This window comes from Colletotrichum costaricense (genome assembly GCF_030867565.1).
Source record: "Colletotrichum costaricense strain IMI 309622 chromosome Unknown Scaffold_3.1, whole genome shotgun sequence".
Classification (NCBI taxonomy): Eukaryota; Fungi; Ascomycota; class Sordariomycetes; order Glomerellales; family Glomerellaceae; genus Colletotrichum; species Colletotrichum costaricense.
The window spans coordinates 77,124-99,898 of NW_026848232.1; the positions used below are offsets into that span (position 1 = coordinate 77,124).

A 22,775-nucleotide genomic window follows, 5' to 3' on the forward strand; every position below is an offset into this window, starting at 1 on the left:
AGTCTTGCACCACCCCGCCATTGTTATCTTCTTTCGAAGAGCACCCCACAGTCGTATCGCCCAAGGATTCTACCCCACCAAGAATAAATCTTCAAGAATCAAGATACAGTTGCTGGCAGTGAGCCATACAAGTCATCACCCACGTATGCATTTGCTGAAACAACTACTCAACATGTCTGCCGCTGCTGAAGTATCGCTAGCTCTCGAATTTTGCACTGCCTTCGATTCCGCTTTGGCTCCATATGGTCTGATGGGCAGGCCACAAATCGATCATGCTGTCCGAGCCGTTGGCTGGGCTCGTGAGCCTTGGCTGTCAGTTTCAGTCCGAGTGCACGCACGGAACGAACTGTATGCTACCGGGTCTTTTACTAGTACCCTAGACCAGAGTCCCGAAAACATAGTTTCATATACCAACATCCTCGCCGGGAGGTTGCCGATCGCGGGGACCCGAATATGTCGCGCCCTCGGGTGACAAGTTGATGGAGTTCGTCTGCGGAATAGTCTCGGCAACAGAGAGGTTGTTTGGCGGGAGGTCCTTATTAATGGAGCAGGTCGGGGATTTGCCAAGGCCGTTCCCGAGAGCTTGGACGTCTTGCAGGCATTTTCGAAAGCCAGCTTTGCCACAACCTGTTGATTTCTATCTACGGATACTGCGCAGGTCTGCACGTGTTTGACAGTGTGACAGACTGGCCATGAGTCGGCGTTTCTGCGCTACCATCGGCAGAAGCCGTTGGGCTAAGTTTGAAAAGGGAACGAGGCCAGGGCTCCCGGCAGAAGGTAGCATGGTTGCGGGGAAGAGGCACACACCGTTCTTTGGTTCATCGGACTTCCCGTCTCTCCCTCGCAAAATGGCACGAGAATGCCTTACTTGGTGGGACTAAGGCCCGGGGGCATGGCACGATATTGCCCAGCCGCTCGGGCTTGATAGGCCAAATAGAAGCAGCTATGGATACGGATACGTGAAGCCTAAGTAGCTCACTACTGACCAGGCTCACCTACAGCTTCGGGCCCGTACTATAGCCTTCACCGTTGCGTAGTTCTGGAGGCGGCCGCGGCGGCCTCACCGCATGAGACGGCGTTGCCGCTTCCGGCGGCGAATTTCGACGGCTGCGGCCACACGACGAGCCAAACAGCCCAACCAGCCTTCCGGGTCACCACAGTTGAGTTCGGCCGGCCTCTCTCTCTCATCTACGATACGCAGAGAATGGCGATGGTGTACAAGTCACGGTGGCCTCTTCAGACTTCGTGGACCAGGATGCTCTCCTTTGGTCCACACCCTATCACATCTCAGTCAAGACGGATACTCTGCGCTTCCAACAAATTTTTTTTCTTTTGCAACGGGCCGACAGGGAGATTGACACAATTCGCACTGCCGCTCAATGCGACGCAAAGTCAAGCAGTCGAGGACATGGGATTGGTGCGTCCACTGCATCCATGGTTTCCGTTTTACGACACCACCATTGTGTTAGCTGGGCGGTCCTGCGCAAGTGGAGGTTGCTGTCTTTGGCGACAGTTCCATCGGCGTACAAAAACACACACCACAAATAGAAGGAATCATCAAAACCCTTGTCCACAGGGCTACACGTCACATTTGCAGGGTCTGATCGGGGAAAGAAAGATACTTTTGCCGGACGTGTGGTCTGTTCCAGAACGTGCAAAAGGTGGGTTCGAGCCCATCTCGTCTGGTCGCCCACGTCGGTCTGCCTCTGGGGATCGACTCAGGCATGTTGCCGTCGAGCCTGGGAGGTGCCGCGGCTCGAGCTTTGCCTGTTTCTTCTCTTCTTCTGTAATTTTTTTTTATGGTTTTCCATTCGGATTGGCTTCGGGGGCATAGTTTGATGGCGAAATGTATCTGCCGCAGTATGGTCAGCGGCCCCTCGAAGCTCCGGGGCCGGTTTGGCCTGGTGAGATGAGGTGATGGGAGCTGAAGTCGGCTATGTATTGAATCATTCGCTCAAGTGACCATCGGCGACGCAGTCCATCCATTGGCATGCCTGGAATAAGTCAGTCCCTTAGTTTGGCATTGGCGGCGGCATGGACAGGTCTGGTTGCCGGGATGCCACATGGAAGGTCGGCATGCTTTGGTTCTAGGACTATGGACATAGGTACACTACGAATACTAATCAGTAATCGACTACCTAATTAGCCCACACCGTATTGTGCATTTGTATAATGCCTTTGAACACCAGGCCAAGTGTCTTGCAGTGAGTGCCTCACTACGGTACCTTTGTCGATTCAGAGTATCGTACACCGACAAGGATGTGTCGGGATGTTCCAGCCCGGCCAAGAACGGCGGTGTCCCTGGCCAGTCCGATTCCGATCACCAGGAGCAGCTGGACTCTGTAGACTAGCGGGAGAGGTAAAGCTACCTTACGGACCACGGTAGATGACGGCGTAGTCATGCCGCAAGACAATATGGAAATGGATGTGTGCCTACGAGTAGACGAAGATGGTGTAGGAAGCGAGAGAAAGGGGGCATGGGGTTTTAAAATTGAGGTAAACTACAGATGGATGAGCCTTTTGATGCAAATTCATTGGATTTGTTGCCAAGCCCAAGGTCCAAGGTACTTGAACATAGTAGGAGCAATTATCCGTACCTTACCTTAGGTACCTTACCTTACAGATACCTTGGTAGAGAACTCCCGGCAAAGGATCCGTACGGATAGCCCAAGCAAAGTAGTTTGGAGGAAGGAGCGGAGGTGGAGGAGGTGGAAGAAGAGGAAGAGGAGGAGAGAAGGGCATCGGACAGGATCCCGTCTTTTCCTCCCTCTTGGGTTCCTTCCATTGACGCTATCCCTCGGGTCCCTCCGATATTGCCTGCTGCTACCCAAGGTAAGTTAATAGCAAATAGCACCAGAGCATTCTCATCAATGTGTCTCTCCGGTACTCTCTGAGTCCAGTCTTCTCTCCTCCCGTTTCCTGTGACTGACACGGTACCTTTTTTTTTTCTCTTGTCTTCTTGATTCAATGACCCATGCACTTTTTTTCTTTCTCTTTCTTATGTTGGTTCCTCCTGGATCTCCCGCTCCGGCCCCCAAAAGTGGCACCCTTGCCTCTGAGGTACCCTGCGCCCTCTCCTCCTCCAATCCAGCCCCCTTCTTGCCTTTTTTTTTTTTCTTTTGACGGGGATCTGGACATGCAGAACGGATGAGAGAACCCCTCCATCATCCCCCTCCAAGCCCCCCATTCCCTCCCATGTTTCCCCTCCGACAATCTTTTTAGTCGGCCGCTCTCAGCACACCTGGCTTGCGGCTTGCGGCTTTACCTGGGACTGGGACTGGGACTGGGACTGGGACTGGAAGTCTGGGACAGAGTACGGAGTACCTAAGTAAGGTACCTCACCGTGGACGGGACTGGGCTACCTATGCTCGGTACCTACCTTACCTACCTTAGTCTTAAGCGCACCCCCACAGTCACATTGCACACACACACACACAACACATCAACTTCTCACTAACTTATTATCTGTTCTAGTCCTCACTAAAAAAGTCCAGCCCACCTCACGCTGTCTCGTCACTTTATTATTCTGGCCTCCCGCCTCGCGCTTCCTTTCCCCTTTACTCTCTGGTCGGCTCTTCATCTGTCTCTCCCTCACGTCACGGCACGCCCACGTTGCATCTAGTCAAGCTTCTCAATTCCAAGTCAAAGCCCAAGCCCGGCACGGCACGAACACCCCCAGACCTGAGCAATTCGCAACGCCCTCGTGTGGCACTCGTACCTAACCATACAAAAACCCTGTTTGCGCTCTCTCAGCCATCTTCGTCACTTCCGAATTCACCCCCTCTCTTCCCGCTTGCTCGGCATCCCCCCCTCCCCCTCTCGGCTTCAACTTCACCCAACCCAGACAGGCACCTTCGCCTTCTCCACCGCCGTACATACCTCCTTCAATTGGAAGCCTCGCCGTAGTGTACAAATCCCACGAACCTGGTACCGCAGCACGTCCCTTTCGCGCATTCGACCACAGTATTGACGAATCGAGAGACATCTGCTAGGATGACCTCTCACGGTACTTTGAAGGCGACCTTCGCTGGCCGCGCCGAATCCGCCAGCCATCCCCTCACAGCCTACCTCCTCCGATTGATGGACCTGAAGGCATCCAACCTCTGCCTCAGCGCCGATGTTCCCACCGCACGAGAGTTGCTCTACCTCGCCGACAAGGTCGGACCGTCCATTGTCGTCCTCAAGACACATCACGATATCGTCTCCGGCTGGGACTTCAACCCGCAGACTGGTACCGGCGCTAAGCTCGCGGCACTAGCTCGCAAGCATGGTTTCTTGATTTTCGAGGATCGCAAGTTCGGTGACATTGGCAACACGGTCCAAATGCAATACGTCGCTGGGTCGGCAAGGATTATCGAGTGGGCGCACATCATCAACGTCAACATGGTTCCGGGCAAGGCCGCCGTCACAGCTCTCGCAGAGGCAGCCGCAAGATGGCGCGAAAGGTACCCTTACGAGGTCAAGACGTCGGTTACGGTTGGAACCCCGAGGTCGGAGAGTTTCGACGACTACGACGAGGACAACAATGGGGATTCGTATGAACATACCATTGGCACTCCACGACCAAACGACGTCAACGGACGCAAGGGCAGCATTGTCTCCATCACGACTTTGACACAGCACTTCGAACCTGCGCCTTCCCCTCGATTCCCGAGGAACGAGTCCCACAGCTCTGACGAGGTTCTGTACGCCGGAATCGAGGAGGCCCCCATGGACCGTGGTCTTCTCATCCTGGCGCAAATGTCCAGTGCCGGTAACTTCATGAACAAGGAGTACACCGACGCTTGTGTCGAAGCGGCTAGGGAGAACAAGAACTTCGTCATGGGCTTCGTGTCCCAGGAGAGCCTCAACACCGAGCCAGAAGACTCTTTCATTCACATGACACCGGGATGCCAATTGCCGCCGGAAGGTGACGAGGAGAACGGCGCCGTTGCGGGTGACGGCAAGGGACAGCAATACAACACGCCTCAAAAGCTTGTTGAGCTTTGCGGCACTGATGTCGTTATCGTTGGTCGTGGTATCCTGAAGGCGGGTGATCCTCAATCGGAGGCCGAGAGATACCGCAGGAAGGCCTGGAAGGCCTATCTCTCCCGTGTGGCATAGACGGTTCGTCTCTTACACACACATCCACCACCCTCCTCCACCTGTCCACCAAACTCATACACACACCCAAAGTCAATACCCAGGCGTGTTTTTTTCCATCGTTTTTTTTTTGTCCCCAGTCGTACCGACGTCGGGGCGGGCTTTTACGCCATATTCTCTAGGGTGCTACTGCTGGTTCATGCATATTCGGTTTTGCAATGGTATTCATGTCGTAGAGGATGGGGATTCGGACTCGGCACTGGGGCGATTTCTTAGACGGGGGGGACTCGGCGACCCGGAAGACGGGTGCAAAATAAAAAAAAGGGATCGGCGTTGATTTCTGCGGGTTCACAAATGCAGGTCTTGCATGCGGACAGTTGCAGTTCATATATCATTGAAATGACAGTTCTCTGCCACATTTACTTGTCTATATGTGATGGCCCTTGCCTCGATCTCCAAGTCTGCTGCATACCCTTTGGATCGTGAGCAACACCGTCCGGCCATTCCATCGATCCTATCTCTGAGGTGTGGTAGTGGGTAAGACGAGTGGCTGGCTGCTGCTATCGTTCTCTTCTGAGTAGCTCCTTCTTACTCGGCTTACTCGGTTTACTCGGTTTCGAGATCAGATCAGATCCCTCGTCCAGTCAAGGCAAGGTGTCGGTGATCGGCTATTGAGGAAAGCATGTACCTGAGCTACCCTGAACTGCCGTTGATCGCGCACCCTTCTATAGCATAGCTTAATGTTCTGCGACAAGCTGACGGCAAAGTAGTTTCTCGACGGCATGGTGTGTGGCATGTGGCATCCAAGCATGCTACTACAAAACATGGCACGGGGAAGAGGAAAAGGGAAAGGAGGGACAGGGACAGGGATGGAAGGGAAGAAAGAGTTGAGGAGGTTTGCCCATAAGGTAGCCAGGTATGCTCCGTAGGCGATTGGACAACGGACTTTGGCGGACAATGGGCCAAAGTCCTAAAGCCGATGGACGAGATCCATGGCGGGACCCTCACCCGACTTAGTAGGGGAGACGGGGTCAGGTCCGATCTGGAGGCAGAAGAAGTCTACTCATGGTTGGAAAGGTAAATGGACTCTCTATTACCACTACGAGTCTTCCCTACTGTGTACGGAGTACTCCGTAGAGAAAATGAAGAGAGAGAGAGAGGGAGAGGGAGAGGGAGAGAAGAGCACGTCGGGTCGGCGGGCAATGTTCCCCGGGATGCAACATGTTCCCTACAAGTCCCGCGATGTGTGAGGTGCGAGATTCAAAAGATGAGGAAGGCTATTTTCCCCCCAAACCAAAAATGATGGTGAATTTGAAGCTGAGCAGTGTGCACCGTTGCCACGCGCACCAAGTAAGATCAAGCAAGGGGTGGCCAGCCGGTGCACAGCACCATCTCGCGTTGACTTCGACTGCCGCACAGCACAAACACAACGCTATACGCACGTAAAGTAACGACTATACAAGTACCGGAAGCGCACCAACAGCCTTTTACTTCAAAAGGTCGTCCCGACTTGTTTAGACGACGACGATGCCGACGGATCGCTGACGCTGGCTCTATGAAAGGGCATTGGTGCGACGGGATCATGAGAGGACATTGGCCGTGTGTGTAAAGTGGACGTTGGGACGTGAGGGAACGGTGGGACGTGAGGCGTGGGATGAGATCTCTCTCGGTCTCATCTTACATTGATTTTTCGGCGCGCCGTGCCCCCTGTCGGCAGGCTGCCGGCCCTACCCCTCCACGCCGTGTTTCCTACTGTTCGGGTCCCCTTTTTTCTCTCTTCGACCTCCTGAAAGGCGATCCGCGGAAGACGAATGGCACGATGCTTTTTTGCTGTTTGAACCCCGACTATTACCTGCCCTGGGCGAACGCGAACGGTGCGGAACACGGGTTCTTCTTCTCCATGCCGCCATGACCTGCAGAAGTCGGTGTGTACAGGAAAGCCGGAGGGAATTCCATATGGCTGCCTGGTAGCTGTGACCTGGGTTGCTGTCCCCAAGAACCTCCAAGACGCCTCTCAATGTGACCTAAGCGCTGCCGATCTAACGTCGAACAATACAGGTAGGTAGATATCTATGTCGGCGAAGGACTAGAAAGCTTGGGCGGAATTGCGATGGGACAAGCTGCAGGTCAGCAAATCACAAAACAGCAGCTAGCTGTCTTTGGAGCATCGTTGCGTGACCCTTGGGACCGGCCGTTCGCTCCGTCGGTGTCGTCAGAGTATGATGGAGTGAGTGGCCAGGCAGGGGGTGGGGTGGGATGGATGTATCCATGGATGGGCAATGGATTTTTGAATCTGATGTTTTTGTTGTTGATGGGCTTTTGTTGTATCCCGGATGGTACACTACCTTACTTTGTCCAAGGCTGGTCGGTACATTTCGCATACCTTACGGATACACTACCTTACATTAGCCATATCCAAGTGCCGGCCGGACGTGTAAGAAACTATGGGGATTTAGAAAACGCCCTTTGACAACGGGAGTTTCTTGTTTTTCTCCTATCCCTCGGGGCTTCAGGGATATCCTACCTATTTTACAATTTGCTGCACCTTACCGAGTACACCTTGCGGATACCCAGGAATCGAAAAGGGCAAAACGAAAATACGTCGACGTACCTTACCTTACTTTACTGCACGCAGAACCGTGTAAGGTACCTCTCCGTAGTCCATACAGAGACAAGGCAGGATCAACTCCCGGCCCCACAATCCAACACCGCCGGCCACATGCCTTGCCTTGCTCTTGCCGCAGACCTGGACTGGAACTGGACTGGAACTGGAAGGAGCGCAACTGCCAACACCAGGTGCTTGCTTGCCTTTGCAGCAAGTTGAGTGAGTTGCGTGTGTGAGAAGTTGAAGCCTGCCTACCTTATCCGTACCTACCTATACCTATACCTATACCTTACCTAGGTGCCCGGCTACCAAAGGGAAAGAGCGAGCGCCTGCCACTTCTGGACCCCGGTTGCCCATATTTACGAATACGCTCACCATCGTCTTTCCCAGCCCCGATCGAAATACCAACGACGTCTGTCTACTTTACCCTACCTTACGCAGTAGCAGCTGCTGCTCTCTCTTTCCGCCCTGGCGTGTCTCCAGTCCACCACTCTACCACTCTACCTACCTTACCCTACTCAATCACCAGGTTCCGCTCTCTCCCACACAGTGCCCCAGTCTAAGGCGACATCTGCTTCGCTCGCCGACGAGAGTCACAGGTTGATCGTGGGCGGGTCCTGTTTTCCAACTTTTCCCACCAGTTCTGCTTCCGTAATCGTCCATCCCTCCCTCCATCTCTTCCGGCAGCTGTCACCGCGAGGAACCACGACCGAGATCAACATTCACCGGGTTTTCTTGCTCGTTTCGCCTCTCTACTGTTCCATTTCAGGCCTTGCGCCTGCCTGCGCTACTCTACGAAAAGATATTCAGACGCTCAGCCAACTCCATCAACCCACGTGCCGAGCTCGCGGCGAATCCAGGCGGCTCCCACTTTGCGGACCGAATACCCTGAACCACTGACACAACCAATTCCCGAGGCGGCGACGGCGCCGACAATTCGAGAACGTCGTGCCGTTCCCCGAGTGCGCCTCCACGAACACGATCTTGCAACAACCACGTCCGCCGCGCAGTATTCGCCGTATATACGCATACACACATTTACACGGCTGGCCATGGCCGACGATCGGCGGAACAGCTCCGAGAAACCACCCTCGGCGCGGGATGGTCAGGACTCGAGCACAAGTCCAACTCAAACACCGACCCAAATGCAGAACCAGAACCAGACGCAAGACGCCCGACCACCGCCCAAGAAGCGCAGACGCGTGGTGATTTCTTGCACGGAATGCCACCGACGAAAGCAAAAGGTTGGTTTGCTAGGCCTTGCCCGCAACAATTCTCCCTCCCGCCATTGCAATTCGTAGCTGACACAGTTTCTGTGCGCAGTGCGACCGAGACCTCCCATGCGCCAACTGCAAGTCGCGCAACAAACAGGATGCTTGCAAGTACGAAACGGGCGCGCCCACAGCAAAAGACAACCGCAAGCCGGACGGCGAAGGCGCGAGACCGACACATGTCCAGAGCCTCTCCAATGCCGCCGCGAACTGGGGCTACTCTCAAGCTGGGGCTTCCACTCTCGGTCTGATGAGGAAAATCGAAAGCGCCAACGGCGACGGCCAGCTGTCGCATCTCGGCGGCGCGGCCCACGTCGAAGACCAGTTTGCGACCAAGGAACGATACAAGTCGTTGATCAGACAGCTGCCGGCAAAGGGTTACATCGAAAAGCTCATCGACGTATACTTTCACGAGTTCAACCACCAGTACTATGCGCTTGAGGAGGATCTCTTCAAGGAACAGTTTGCCGAGTGGTCCAACATCCCCTTCAGCGTGCTTTCCAACTCTGGTCCACAGGCACTCTCGCCCGACTTGCGAGTCTTTCCCGCGCTGCTCTTTCAGGTACTGGCGACGGCCTTGTTGACTCTACCGGAAGGGTCGCAAGACTTTTACGATCATCTCAAGTATGCTGGGAACATGACTTTCGAGGACCTTGCCGCGGACTACAGCGAATCTGGCGTTGGCATTTTGTCACTGCTTGGTAAGCGGCAAATCACTCTCACAACAGTCCAGGCCGACTTTCTTCGAGCTGCGTTTCTCAAGTACATGGCCAAGGTTACGGAATCGGTAGGTGAACTCCCGAGCGTAGCTTAAGGCCATCAAAAAGCTAATAATGAGTGCAGTGGCATGCCATTGGTAGCGCTATTCGAGATGCTCAAGAGATTGGCATGCACCGGGATAGCCTGGATCCTTCCCCGGCCAGTGATGACACTGGTGATATGCTCGAGAACATGTGGCTGATTCAGCGGAGGAGAAAGCTTTACATGGTCCTCATGACATGGTGAGCAATTGCCGGACGGCAAGCATGGCTGTTTATGACTCGGCTGACACCAAACAGGGATATCCACTGTGCGCTTGTGCTTGGACGTCCTGGCAGCATCGACTGGCGTATACTCCCACCCAGTCTACCAATAGACGCGCCTCCGCCCAAAGACCGCCGCAAGACGCCCATTGCGCCAAGGGATGACGAGAGAGACCCTCCAACCCCGTTGACTAAGAGCATATGGGCTTTCAAGCTCGTCGGCCCAATGCGCGAGATCCTCGAGCTTGAGCACGACGGCCCGTGTCCGAAAGACTATTCCAAGGTCGACCGGGTACACCAAATATGTATGGAACTCGACGAGGCCACACCTGCATACTTCCGCCTGGAGAATCCGGACACGAAATGGGACGGTAACCCCTTGTGCTCCTCCTGGCTACAGTCGGTGCGATTTTACCTACCGCAGATGAATCTTTTCAATCTGATGGCACTGCACCGACCATACATCTTTAACAGGCAAAAGAGTCGGACAGAGGCGCTCAAGGCCAGCATTGAAATGTTGCATCGACAGATGCTCACATTCCAAGGCCTTGACGCTGGATCATGGCGAAAGTAGGTCTCATGCATTTCCCTGTCGGATTAGGCTAACAAGCCTGCCTAGTTTCTCGCTGTTCTTTGGCAGCTTTGACGCAGTAGTGCTCATGGCGTCGATATATATCCTGTTCCCCAAGGAGAACCTGGATATGGCAGGCAGCGCTATGCAACACTTCCACTGGACAACGGAGAGGTTTGAAGCGATGCAAGAGCGAAACCCTCTTGCAAAGGCGGCAAAGGGAGTTCTCCAGGCGATATTTAATAAGTTTAAGAAAGCAGTAGGAAACCCGGCGCCACCAGCGAGCCTGTCAAGCCTGGCATCCCAGACAACGCCGGCATCGACGGCAGACAACAGCAGTCTTTCGGGCCGCGGATCGGTGTCAACGGCAACAGCGGCCACGGCAGATACGCCAGTGAGCAAGAGCAGTACGGTGGCGACACCAACCTCACTGCCCATGGCATCAGACGCGGCATCGGCGTATCCTTTGCCATCCTCTGCCTCGGACTGGAACATACCCAATAACTGGGATTTCACGTCGATTGCGCCACTATTCCCGATGGGAGACCTCATTTACCACGACCTTAACGGTATACCGGACGACGGATCTCTCCCTGCGTGGGGAGCAGCGACGCCGCCACCGCCGGTGGCTGGAACAACATCATTCGAAGGAGATTTTGGGAATGACAGTGTGTGGAACTTGCTAAACCAGTACGACCCGTCATCTGTTTGAGCCCCTTACTACGTACGTTATATGGAAGACTGAGGAACGATATTTGAAACGGACAGAAACAAAGGCCATTTAGGGACATTCAAGCCTGAGCCGCTCACCTTCAAGTTGGAGTAAGATACTATCCGTAACATCTGCCTGCAAGCTCCTGCAAGAAGGAGCGAGGGGCTTGGATGATTGAGACAGTAAAGGAGAGAGGGATGGCAAGGCGTTTTTCTTGAACGTCGCAGGTGAGAGTCGAAAAAGAGATGGTGAAAAGGTCGCGGCCTAGCGGCGGTTCAGTGCATGACATTGAGTTGTTGTCATTGGCTGCATGTATTGGTGGGTTGAATTGAAGTCGAGAACTTGAGCGCCTTGGAGCACAGATGATTTACAGCTGAAGGGCACCCCCCTGCCATGATGGGGGATGCTGGCCAGTTAGGTGGGACAACGGTAGTGGATTTAGCGCCAGCGGAGAAGGAGCTGCCCTGCCAGTGCCTGCTTACCGGGTTCCGTGGTGCCTCGCAAGTTGTCGCTAAAGTGGCATCTCATGCACAAGCGGTGGACAATCAGTCGAGCGAGGTGCAGGCCAGGCACATCGCAGCCGTTGCTAGGTAGTCGTCAGCCAGCAGGTAGCCAAGAATGGTTGAGGCAGATACAACAACGAGGATGCATAGATGACCATAATATACCCTATGTATACCCTGAGTGTACTTTTCTGTTGCCGTCATGCCCATGTTCTGATTCGAGGTTTTGTGTCGTTCGGCGTACTGGGGAATGGGTGTCACCGGTGTCTTGCGGGATGAAAGGTACGCATATCCTTGCGGCCTATGACGATTGGGACCAGTGGTAAACTTTTTTTTTTTTTCGTATGCCAGTTTAACAATTTTTTCCGGGGTCCAGACAGTACGGCACCAACACCATATCCGTAGAGGAAGAAAAAAAAATCAATTTCCGCCAGCCAACGACTTGTGTTGTGGCGTGTCTAACATCTTATCGGACGCTTGCTTTTTTGCCTATGCAATCAACTTCCCACGGTTTCTCGAATGTCACTTGTGAACATTTCCCCATCTCTTGACAATTGGAAGTCTGCCCGTGCCTAGGTTGGGTCAAGAAAGATTACCCCCGCCATCCATTCGCATCCGGCGAGTGAGCGCTCATCCTGCTTTCCGCATCCCGGGTCCCAGCAGATCGATATACTAGAATCCGGTGGTGGCTTCACCGCTTCCCGTCACTCTCTGCTGTCAGGTATCGATTGGGAGAGGAAGCAGACAGCAGACAACAGACGGCTGGCATCTTTCAACCCAAAATCCGTTTGTTGCTGCGTTATTCCGTCTCGCAGACACGTCTGCAATATTTGTTCGTTTTCTTCCACCTTTTACATAAACCCGTCTTATTGACCCTTATTCGTAAAGTACAGGAAAGGGAAAGAAGCTGCTGCCCTTCCAACTTTTTCTTAAACAAAATCTCTACGGCACCCACCGTTTATTTGACTTACCTCGTCTCAACCTCAGACATATTCGTACTCCCGCCCTCTCGCCTCAGACCCCATCTACCAGCCAACCTCCATCCTGAATCCTGGTCTAGTCGAATCCCGATCCTACCCCATTGTCTATCGTCTTGCCTGGCGTTACATTGCCCTCGTAGCCTCTACTCGCTCTCTCAAGACGCACCATCAGAGGCTTTTTGGCACTGCTTCACCTTCAACCGGTCGGTCACACCTCACCTTTTCAGCCCTCAGGTACTACCTCCCTTTACTCAATTATCCATGACTTTTTGCCTGAACCGACCATCTTGAACGTCCTCTTCTGCCCCCAAACTCCAGCCCTGTCCAGCTATCAACCTTATCGATCCCATCGCCGATCGACGAGACGTGAGCTGCGCTAAGGTAGTCTCTAAGTGCTTGTCTCTCTTTTCTTTGGCTGCATCTTATTTTGCTTTCTAGATTCTTACACTTTTGGTTCCCTATCCACTTGTCTTGGCTTTTTTGCCTTTCACAGCTCTCGAGGTTCTTATTGCAGATCACACGAAGCTCTAGATGTGAAGAAAGGGTTTAGCCACAAAGATTTTTTTCCTCATATCATCAAACCACCTGCCTACCTACGCGGTTCTCATATATTGCACACACAAGCCTAGTCGAAAGGTTACCTTACCTTACCTCTCATAAATCGCTTTCCAGAAGAGACGTAACCTGCTACGTACTGGCTAGGCGCATTTCTTGCTACAGCGACATCTGCAGCAGAGCACACTATCTGCCTGATCCGGCTGGGCCATCGCACCAAAGCATCACAAGCACACGAGGCAGGCACGGTACTTTTACCTATATTTTTATTTTTTATTTTTTTACCACCTATCCAAGCACCAAGCACAAGCACTACGGTCATCCACACATCCACGTCCCGTCCAAGCACAACACTCACTCGCTCACTCACTCACTCACCCACCTACTTACCGTACCTGCACCTGCACCTGCTGGCGCCAATAGAGAGTGCAGCAGTTGAGACTACCGCCGCGACTTCTTGCCTTTTCCCTTTGGCACACAAGGACTGCAGCGTCCGCCTCACCTTTCTCACTCTTCTTCCTGCTTGGGCTCTCTCAATTTATTTCGCTCGCTGAATCTGACTGGTGGCAGAAAAAAAAAGCAGCTCTCACTTTGCCTGAGGGAAGGAGGGGAAAAAAAAAGAAAAAGATGCCCACCACCACTCATACCACGACCACCCGGTCGCCTTTTGACACCAACAACCTGGGCATCAACACCAACAATTCGGCCCCTGTTCTCCCACCTTACCTTCGCACCAGTAGCCAATCTCCGTTGCATTCTTTTCCTTTCTCGCCGAGCAACACCTTGCCTTCGGCCATCGGATCAGGCATTAAGAAAGAAAAACCATCCACCAAAATGGCCTTGGATAAGCCAGAGATCATGGACTTTGTCACTCGGTATCAGAACTTGCAGGGTTACCAGAACGCCAGCGACCAGTTGATGAAGGTATGTTTGCGTTTTCCACTTCCCTCATGGTTTGCCATTGCCTGCCCACCCCTTCTCCCTGTTGAATCTTCTGCGTCCTTTCCACGGCTGGTCTGCGTCTGCAGAGAGACCAAAGCTTCCTGTCCCTTGCTCGACAGGGTCCCGCAGCAAAGCCACCCCCAGCTTGAGCTTGAGCTCGAGCTTTTCGAGGCATGTCGTCAACTTTTGCTACCGCGTCTAGCTTCAGCGCCTGTTTGGCGTTGGCGCTGCAGCTATCATTGTTGACGCGCTTCGGCTGCTGATCCCCTACTTCCCTCATCGCCACCTTTCCAAGCCCACTCTCAATCCACCTGCACGAGACGCGACGAACTGCTATTCCCGTCCATCCCAACATGGGACCGCCCCTCTGAACAAGGTTATGAACCTTGACCAAAGTTACATTCCGCTAATCTCGTTTGATACCACAGGACCTTTTGATATACTGCAAAGAAATTCAGGGCCAATATGCCGATGAAAATCAGATACTCAAGCAGGAGCTGCGCAATGCAAAGCTCGACCTCGATCATGCTACCACTTCCAGAAGAGAGATGCAGCAGATGCTGCAAGAGCTTGATTATGATAACAGCTACATGAAGGTAGACAGCGGCGCCTGCTGCCCAGCAGCTTCTTCCCCACCCTTGAGCTCCAGAGTGACTAAACCTCGCAGAATCGCAATCCCTACGTCTTGATTCTAATTGATGGAGATGGACTTCTTGTATGTAGCCCCGACTACCACCTCGGGTTTTCGATGTAATGCTAATTTCGGCGCCTTCTCAATAGTTCCAAGAATCGTTTATCAGACAAGGTATCGAGGGCGGCAAGCAAGCCGCCTACGCCCTCCGAACTGCCGTTGCCGAGTATGTTGGCAGCCAGTCGGGTGAGGTTGAAATTGTCGCCAAAGTCTGCGCCAATCTATCCGGTCTTGGACGTGCTATGCGCAGAGATGGCTGCCTCGATAGCGAGTCCGAGCTCAGGGAGTTTTCTCTGGGTTTCACACAGGCCAAAGCTTCGTTTGATTTCATCGACGTTGGTCACGGTAAGGAACGTGCCGACTCGAAGATCAAAGGTGCGTTGTACACGAGACTAGATGGTGATGTTGCAGTAGTGACAGATGGGCTAACATTGCCATAGAGGCCACCCGCTGGCATCTGCGAAATTACAACTGCAGACAGATTTTGCTAGGCATTTCCCACGATGCTGGTTATGCCCCTTTCCTCGATGAAATCCTTCAAGATACAGATACTCGCTCAAGAGTCAGTCTAATTGAGGGCGTCGCTACGGTCAGAGAGCTAAAAAACACCAACGTTCATATCCTCGACCCGCTACCCAGCCTTTTCCGAAACCAAAAGCTCATTGATAGAAGCGGCGACCGCGCTGCTGAACGTGCCGAGGCATACGCCAGATCTTCGGCGCAGGCACCAGCGTCGGTACATTTCTTTCCGGCTCCATCTAGAGCGTCAACATCTTCGCCTGTGATGGTGGCTTCGCCAACCTCACCCCCTGCTACATTGGCGACGACAGCCTCTTCTTCCTGGGCCGGGGTCACCGCTAAGGCTAGCCCGCCGCCTGTCATCACCACCCCGTTGGCTAAAATATCCGTCAATGTTCCAGCTCGAAAGGCTCCGGAGCCAAAAGTGGCAACACCGGCATGGAACCCTGGCGAGCGTGGCTTGGATCCCCCTATCCCCATCAACGCAACAGCCATGGACAATATTAAGAAACGAACAGGTAAGGACAAGCTGTGCAACAACCATTACCTGCGCGGTCCTTGTGCCAAGGGCGATGAGTGCTGCTTCGAACACAAATACAAGCCCAACCCGGATGAAATTAACGCCATTGCCCATTTGACTCGTCTCAACCCCTGCACCAGCGGTCAGGAGTGTGACGTGGAAAACTGCATTTACGGACATCATGTAAGTCTTTGCCTTTCACTCTTGCAGAAGGTGTACTAACAAGTCTCGCAGTGTCCTAGCGTGACTGGAACCACCTGCACCCACCCGTATTGCAAGTTCAGAGTTGAGGATCATCCACCTGGCACAAAGTTCAAGAATGCCAAAATTCACGAAAACTGAACGGCTTCTCGAAGCCGATTTTAGAAGGAAGGAGAGACAAAATGACAAAGGGACAGGATTTGCTATGGCACATGGAATTGGCTGTGGCACAGAAAGTCGCAACTCATCTGCTGCTGGTCTCTCAACGTACTGGGTTTGCTTTTTGAGAATTAATTTTTGTATGGTTAGCTTTCTCACTGGCAATTTGAGCTTGCCAAATGAGCTTCGTATAGCTATACATGGATAGCTGTTTTCCAGATACTTTCTTCATGCAGTGAGGCTCACGTAGCGCTTGAGGGAGGACCAATCGTACCTGAATTTCTGGCCCTGCAAAACCATTGCATCACGCTCTAGCTATATGGGTCAGCAATTTGCTCAGATTGTCACCATCGGATGAGGAGACGTGTTGGCGTTATAGTTGCGACTGCTCACTCCCGACCTCCGCGCTAGCATCTTGACCCCCGGTGGCTTTTATTTTTGAAGATCATGAGTTCGAATTCCCTCGTAGGCACTTTTTCTTTTGTTTTCACGAAAAGCCATCGCTCTTGCCACATCCATGAAGCTGCGGGTTATTTGCAGAGAGAAAAACGAGTGTTCGTGTATACCTTCGTCTGTAAGCTACCCATGAGCTGAGGTGAAGTAATGCCCTGTGCCTGCCTGCCGAGCCCCAGCGAGATAGTGGACCCCGCCACTCCAACCCAAACCCCACCACGAGCCGTGGTCTTGCAACCAACCCCACACCTGCCGGCCAAAATCCCAGAGTGGATTAGCAGAGAGAGAGAGCCTCCTCTTCAATCCACAACTGTATCCTCACCTCACATCTGCCAGGCCTCCAAACCCACCACCAACGACGACGACGAAAGCTCCCGAAGCGACTGATACCTCGAGAGCCACGAGCTCAATCGGGTACAAAACAAGAACTGGCGATCACAGATAGTCCGCCAGACAATACCACACCAACAACCCCCCACACAAACCACAACCACCATGTCGCACCCACGCATAGAGGAGGTCGAAGACAGCGACCTCGAGGCATCAGACCCCTCCGAGGGCGACATTGACGACTTTGCCGACAACGACATCATGCGCCGCGTCGAGCCCAAATCGTCAGCACCACGCGCACCGCAAATCAACCCTTCCACCATCCCCCCCGCCGCCGCCAGCGGCCCAGGCCCCCGCGGCGGCTCCTCCGAGTTCCAAACGACCGTCGACCAGAAGCAATACGCAGACTTCCAGTGCCTCTACCCAATCTACTTTGACGCCCGCCGCACACGCGCCGAAGGCCGCCGCGTCCCCAAATCCCTTGCCGTAGAGAACCCCATCGCCCGCGAAATCGTAAACGCCTGCGCCGCCCTCCGCCTGCCAACGCTCTTCGAGCCCGCCAAATTCCACCCAAAGGACTGGGCGAACCCGGGCCGCGTCAAGATCCGCACGCGCTTCAACGGCCAACTCGGCCCGGACGGCGGCAAAGCCAGCGCGGCGAGCCGCCCCGCGGGGTGTCAGGAGATCAAGAACAAGCACCACCTGTACATCCTCGTCGCCGAGCACCTCAAGCGCAACCCGACGGCGGAGGACAGTGCCGCCCTAAAGGCGCGCGTGCAGGGTGCTCCCGCGCACGATCCCAGCAAGCCGTGGCCTAGGCCCGCCGTCCCGCGCGGGTGGAAGATGGGCGAGCTGTTGCCGTATATCAGTCCCGCCATGACGGGCGGCGGCGTCAGCGAGAACTTGTTCAAGGATATGATGAAGGAGATGCAGGGGGGCGGGGACCCGATGGCGGCGTTGATGCAGCAGGCTCAGGGCGGTGCTTTGGGTGGTGGTGGTAGCGGTGCTGAGGAGAAGGCTGGTAAGAAGAAGAAGGGCAAGGGCAAGGCTTGAAGTGGACTGTCAGAGAAAAGAGAAAGAGAGTCGTCAAATGGGAAACCAGGGGTGGACCACATCCAAGGAGTTCTAAGCATCATCATGAAAAAACATACCACGGCCAACGGTCAATGGTCACCAAGTTAAAACGACATCACGGAGATACAAAGGGGAAGGTCGTAGAAAAAGGCTGAGGGAGCCCAATCTAAGCATGCTAGACTTGAAGAATAAGTTTGGGATTCAGGGGGTATTTAACATCCTACTAGTCCTTCTGCCACATCGCATCGCTTCCATGATAATCATACTGCCGCCAGTCGGCCCTGTATCCCCTCCCACTCGCGCGATCCCACAATCTGCACATCCCTCCCGCCGCCGGGCACCATCTTGCCGTCCGCGTCCGGCAAACGAATCTGCAATCTCGCCGCCACGCTCTTCATCATCTGCCTCTTCTCCGCCGCCGCCCCATCCTTGCGCCCTAGCACGACCTCGGACTTCTTGAGCACCGAGTTCCGCCAGCTGTTCCACGCCGCGAGGTCCTCCCTCTGCTTGGCCGCGTGGTACTGGGGCGTGCTGCGCGCTGGCTTCCACGCGAGCTTGTCCTCCGGCAGGGAAGCAAGGTCGTATACGCGGGCCGACGTTGTGAACTTGACCAGCTCGCTGAGAACATCCTTGCCCTCCGCCACGACGAGGGCGCGGCGCTGTTCCACGACGGAAGGTGACTTGGTGAGCGGCTCCGCCAGCCAGTCGTAGTTGTGCTGCTCCGTCGTCCTGGCGCGCCTGTTGTCCTCGCGAAGGTATCGCACGGCAGCCTGCAGGCTCGCAATCTCGCTTTTGAGAGCATCCATCTCGCGCGCCGTAGCAACCGCCCGCTCCTGGCCGGCCTTGGCGCCCGCTGCACCGGCGCCGTCCGCAAAAGCCTTGCTGTCGCCGGCAATCTTTTTCCACTTGTCGCGGTCCGTCTCCAGTGTCTTGAGCTCGCGGTCTTGCTTATCAATGTCTTCCCTGAGACTAGCAGCCTTTTGCTTCGCAGCCTCGATCTGCGCCTCGAGATCCTCAATGCGGGAAGCCTTGGCATTAGCATCCTTCATCCTCGACTCGAGGGTCTCAATCTTGAGGTTGGCCGTGCTCAGATTCTCGTCGCGCTGCGCAATCGCCACGCGGGCTTCGTTGTGCTCCTCCTTAAGGCGGCGCATCTCCTCCTCCGCATCGACGGGGATTGTCTTGATGGCCTTGAGCTCCTGGGAACGAAGCTTCCACGGTGCGGGGCTGACTTCAAACTCTTGCGTCTGGGACAAATCTGCGCTAAGTGCGGCCAGGTCTGAGATCTGGCTGGTAAGAGTACGAAGCCTAGACAGGTACGTTGAGAAGAGGTCGGACTCGCTCGACATGGTGACCTTGGTGGTGGCCTTGGAGATTGTATCCTGGACTTCGCGGTACGTAAAGGGCTCGTTACGGCCTTCCTCGTGTAGGAGCGTATGCAAGTCGGAGCCAATCTCACGAGCCAACGCTGCCAGCTGTTGAGTGGCATCCTGGCACTGCTCAAAGGACTCCTTGGTCTCTTGCGGCAACGCCAGCGAGCGAGACTTGAGATCTTGCAGGGCCCGCACAGCCTTTCCAGCAATAACCTTGGCACTCCGGGTCTGAGCAACGACAAACTCGGATTTCTTGCTAAAGTGCTGCGCCATCTCATCGTCTTCAGACTCGGGGGGCACAACTCTCTGGACCATTCCACGCAAAGCAGCAAAGGTGGCTCCGGCAGACTCAAGATGGCTCTGCATGACGACAGTCTGCATGTACGTGTCCTCGGCAAAGTCGGGCAGCTCGTTGGTGAGGTGAACTTCAGCGAGATGGGACATGAGCGCAATCGTGCGCTGGAGTTCGTCCGCACACTTCTGCTCCTTGAGGTCATCTCGTCGCAAGCCGTCGATCCATCCGTTCAGCGCCCGCTCCACTGGCTCCAGCTCAAACAAGGCATTCTGGAACCGCTGGAACTGTTCAATCGAGCAGTGGCTGATGGCGTTAGTGAAGCGCTCGCACATAGAAGCGACCCATGTAAGTTTGTCAATAGCATCGCAGCCAGCAAAGACGTCGTCCTCGTGGCCAGGATGAGGTTGGCCGTTGACACGCTCCTTGATGAACGACTGCAGGAGCTCGGCCTTGAAGGCCAATCTCCTAAACCTCAGCAGAGCAAGCACAGAGTCTTGGTCCTCCTTGTAGGTATCAGGCAAGAACATCTTGACAATCTCCAAGTGTTGCTCGGCCTCCTGAGCCTCCAGTCGTCGTAGCTCGAGGTCGATCGTCTTGACTTGGGCCTTGGAGGCGGAGATCTGGAGCTTCATGTTCAGGTCCATCATAGCGCGAGACTTGCTGTTAAGCTGCTCGGATTCCGTCTCGGTCACAGCGTGTGACGCCCGCATGTCCTCGAGGTCGCTCTGCAAGCTTGTGACCAGTCCTCTGAAGCGGGACAGGGTGTATTCCATGTCCTCCAGGGCCTCCTCTTGCTCGCCCGCCCGTCGCGCCTGCTCCGTGATGACGCTGTCCTTGAAGTCGAGGTCCTCTTGCATCTCCTTTTCGTTCTGGACGTGGTTGATCTCCAGCTCGTCGTTGATCTCCTTTAGGTTTTCGAGATCTTCGATGACGGCCTTGAGTTCTTCGATTTGCTCAGACATGCTCATGTTACGCTCAGTGAGGTCCTCGATCATATCTTCAGCGCCCAAAGCATTATCGAGTTGTTGCCGAAGATCCTCAACTGCAGCCTCGGATTGGGCCAACTTTTCTTTCGCCGCATCAAACTGCTCCTTAACGGTGCCAAATTCTTGGAGATCATCCTCCAAAGTCTTGATTTGGTCCTTGAGCTCCTCCTCTTGTTGCTGAGTCAAGTCGCGCAATCGCAGGAGAGCTTCGCGGAGCCGCTCGTTCGTCCTCTCCATCTGCAGCCATCCGGTGCTGGCTCGGTCTTCCGCTGACATACCCTGGCCGAATTCCGCATTCTCTTCGCGGAGAATTTCCACTTCGAGCTCAAGCTCTTCCGACTTCTGCTTCAGAGCCTCAAGTTCAACCTTAAGAACCTCGGCCGTCTCTTCAGCCATCTCACGGTCCAATGTGGCCAGCTCCAAGGCGGTCTCATGCTCCATCTGCATTGATTCGATGGATTCGAACCTCTCCTCTGCCTCCTTTAATTGTTTTCGCAACTCATTGTTCTCGCTTTGCTGAGGCTGATATTTCGCCTGCAACTTTTCTATAATCGACTGGAATCTGTCCCGCTCGCCTTGGACCTGGTCCAATTGCTTCAACTTCTCTCTGTCCTCCAATCTCTTTCTCTCAAGCACTTTCAGCTTGGCCTTGAGGTCCTCTATCTCTCTATTCGCAGCGGCGGCATTTGGTGTAGAACGGGCGGTTGTCGCTGGTTTTGTTGAGCTTGTAGGCGTTGTAGACGCGGAGCCTGATGTGAGCTTCTCCAAAGCCTTTGTCCTTGCTCTCACGGGGCTTGTCTCGCCATCTTTGTTGGGAGACGTGGCACCTGCGTCTTCGCCGCTGTCGGCGTTCTTCCCAGCTCCCATGTCCGCGGAGGGCCTTCTCGCAGAACCCGCAGTCCGTCCAGAGATGGAAAGTCGACCACTATTAGGTCTTCCTGGGGTGGGCCGTGTGGGAGCTGAAGATGTCGAGGGTTGTCTCGTGGTTCTATTGGCGGGTATCGGTGGAGGTCCCATGGAGCTGCGAGAGGTTCCCACGCTTGGCCGCGTTTTGGCAGCTGTAGCTGGTGTACGTGTATTGGACGGTGTGGTAGTTCGCGATGGCGCGGTACTCGATGTTGCTGATCCGAGCTGTTTTGTGGGTGACTTGGTCGGTGACTACATATCCATGGTGAGTCGTTGCTCTTGGTATACACAGGTATCTGTACACTCACCCTCAATGTACTCCCCGGCCGGGACACCTTAGGTCCCGGACTAGGACTCGGCGCATTCAGACTCATCCTCTTGGTCAAACCCGTGTCGCTGGTCGTCCTCCCAGCGCCAGGATTGAAGCTGCTCGGCCGGCTAGGCCTGCGAGCTGCTGGCTTCGCCGCCGGAGCAGGCGCCTGGGCGATGATGGCCAATGTCGTCGGGCGCACAAACATGCCATGCCCAAGGGCACAGTCAAAGTATCGCTCGCCCTGAACGCTGCCATCGTTCTTCCCGCTATCATCCTCAAGCTCAATGCCCACCCAATCACCGCTAGCGAAGTGCGTTCCACCGGCGAAGCGAACGATGCCAGTCCGGCCGTCTGATAGACGTACCGTCTGGCCAACTGCGAGCTCCGACATTGTTCCGCGGTTGTGAGTCTACTGGGAGATAACCATGTTCGTTATTGCTGTCGGTATCGTGGGGCGTAGGCCAGTCGTTGAGGCCCCGTCGTGATGAGTGGTGTGTACTTGGAAGATTACGTTGTGTTTGGATGTCACCCAGGGGGCCATTGGGAGCGCGTCCCAATCGGATAAACGCGCTGGAGCTTGGAGCTTGCTGCTGCTGCTGCGGCACCTGCGACTAAACTGACAAGGGGTTTAGTAGGGGTGATGTCAATACAAAGTCAGTGCCTGATTGGCTAGTTTCTGCCTCGCATCTCAGGGTCTTCTGCTATGAGCTTA

The 22,775-nt window shown here is 54.4% G+C and overlaps 7 protein-coding genes across 7 annotated transcripts; 6 read left to right on the forward strand and 1 right to left on the reverse strand.

Moving 5' to 3' along the window:
- Nucleotides 1-1,067: 1,067 nt before the first annotated feature.
- On the forward strand, nucleotides 1,068-1,358 carry CCOS01_02829 (uncharacterized protein; the record flags this gene model as incomplete). The annotated part of the gene is made up of 1 exon (XM_060451016.1): nucleotides 1,068-1,358. One exon carries the CDS (start codon nucleotides 1,068-1,070, stop codon nucleotides 1,356-1,358), a length of 291 nt encoding a protein of 96 aa, XP_060317281.1.
- Nucleotides 1,359-3,474: 2,116 nt separating this feature from the next.
- On the forward strand, nucleotides 3,475-3,906 carry CCOS01_02830 (uncharacterized protein; the record flags this gene model as incomplete). Its single annotated transcript, XM_060451017.1, has 1 exon — nucleotides 3,475-3,906. A coding segment is annotated over one exon (432 nt), but the record flags the coding sequence as incomplete, so codon positions are not given.
- Nucleotides 3,907-3,993: 87 nt separating this feature from the next.
- Nucleotides 3,994-5,103, forward strand: CCOS01_02831 (orotidine 5'-phosphate decarboxylase; the record flags this gene model as incomplete). Its single annotated transcript, XM_060451018.1, has 1 exon — nucleotides 3,994-5,103. One exon carries the CDS (start codon nucleotides 3,994-3,996, stop codon nucleotides 5,101-5,103), a length of 1,110 nt encoding a protein of 369 aa, XP_060317283.1.
- Nucleotides 5,104-8,739: 3,636 nt separating this feature from the next.
- On the forward strand, nucleotides 8,740-11,263 carry CCOS01_02832 (fungal specific transcription factor domain-containing protein; the record flags this gene model as incomplete). The annotated part of the gene is made up of 5 exons (XM_060451019.1): nucleotides 8,740-8,931; nucleotides 9,011-9,745; nucleotides 9,802-9,959; nucleotides 10,017-10,550; nucleotides 10,600-11,263. 5 exons carry the CDS (start codon nucleotides 8,740-8,742, stop codon nucleotides 11,261-11,263), a joined length of 2,283 nt encoding a protein of 760 aa, XP_060317284.1.
- Nucleotides 11,264-13,730: 2,467 nt separating this feature from the next.
- Nucleotides 13,731-16,315, forward strand: CCOS01_02833 (uncharacterized protein; the record flags this gene model as incomplete). Its single annotated transcript, XM_060451020.1, has 6 exons — nucleotides 13,731-14,225; nucleotides 14,672-14,839; nucleotides 14,911-14,958; nucleotides 15,024-15,309; nucleotides 15,375-16,156; nucleotides 16,208-16,315. Coding segments are annotated over 6 exons (1,887 nt in total), but the record flags the coding sequence as incomplete, so codon positions are not given.
- A 966-nt stretch (nucleotides 16,316-17,281) lies between these two features.
- Nucleotides 17,282-18,169, forward strand: CCOS01_02834 (uncharacterized protein; the record flags this gene model as incomplete). Its single annotated transcript, XM_060451021.1, has 1 exon — nucleotides 17,282-18,169. The coding sequence occupies one exon, from the start codon at nucleotides 17,282-17,284 to the stop codon at nucleotides 18,167-18,169; it is 888 nt and encodes a 295-aa protein (XP_060317286.1).
- Nucleotides 18,170-18,450: 281 nt separating this feature from the next.
- Nucleotides 18,451-22,454, reverse strand: CCOS01_02835 (CAP-Gly domain-containing protein; the record flags this gene model as incomplete). The annotated part of the gene is made up of 3 exons (XM_060451022.1): nucleotides 18,451-21,803; nucleotides 21,883-21,975; nucleotides 22,070-22,454. 3 exons carry the CDS (start codon nucleotides 22,452-22,454, stop codon nucleotides 18,451-18,453), a joined length of 3,831 nt encoding a protein of 1,276 aa, XP_060317287.1.
- Between the last annotated feature and the right edge of the window lie 321 nt (nucleotides 22,455-22,775).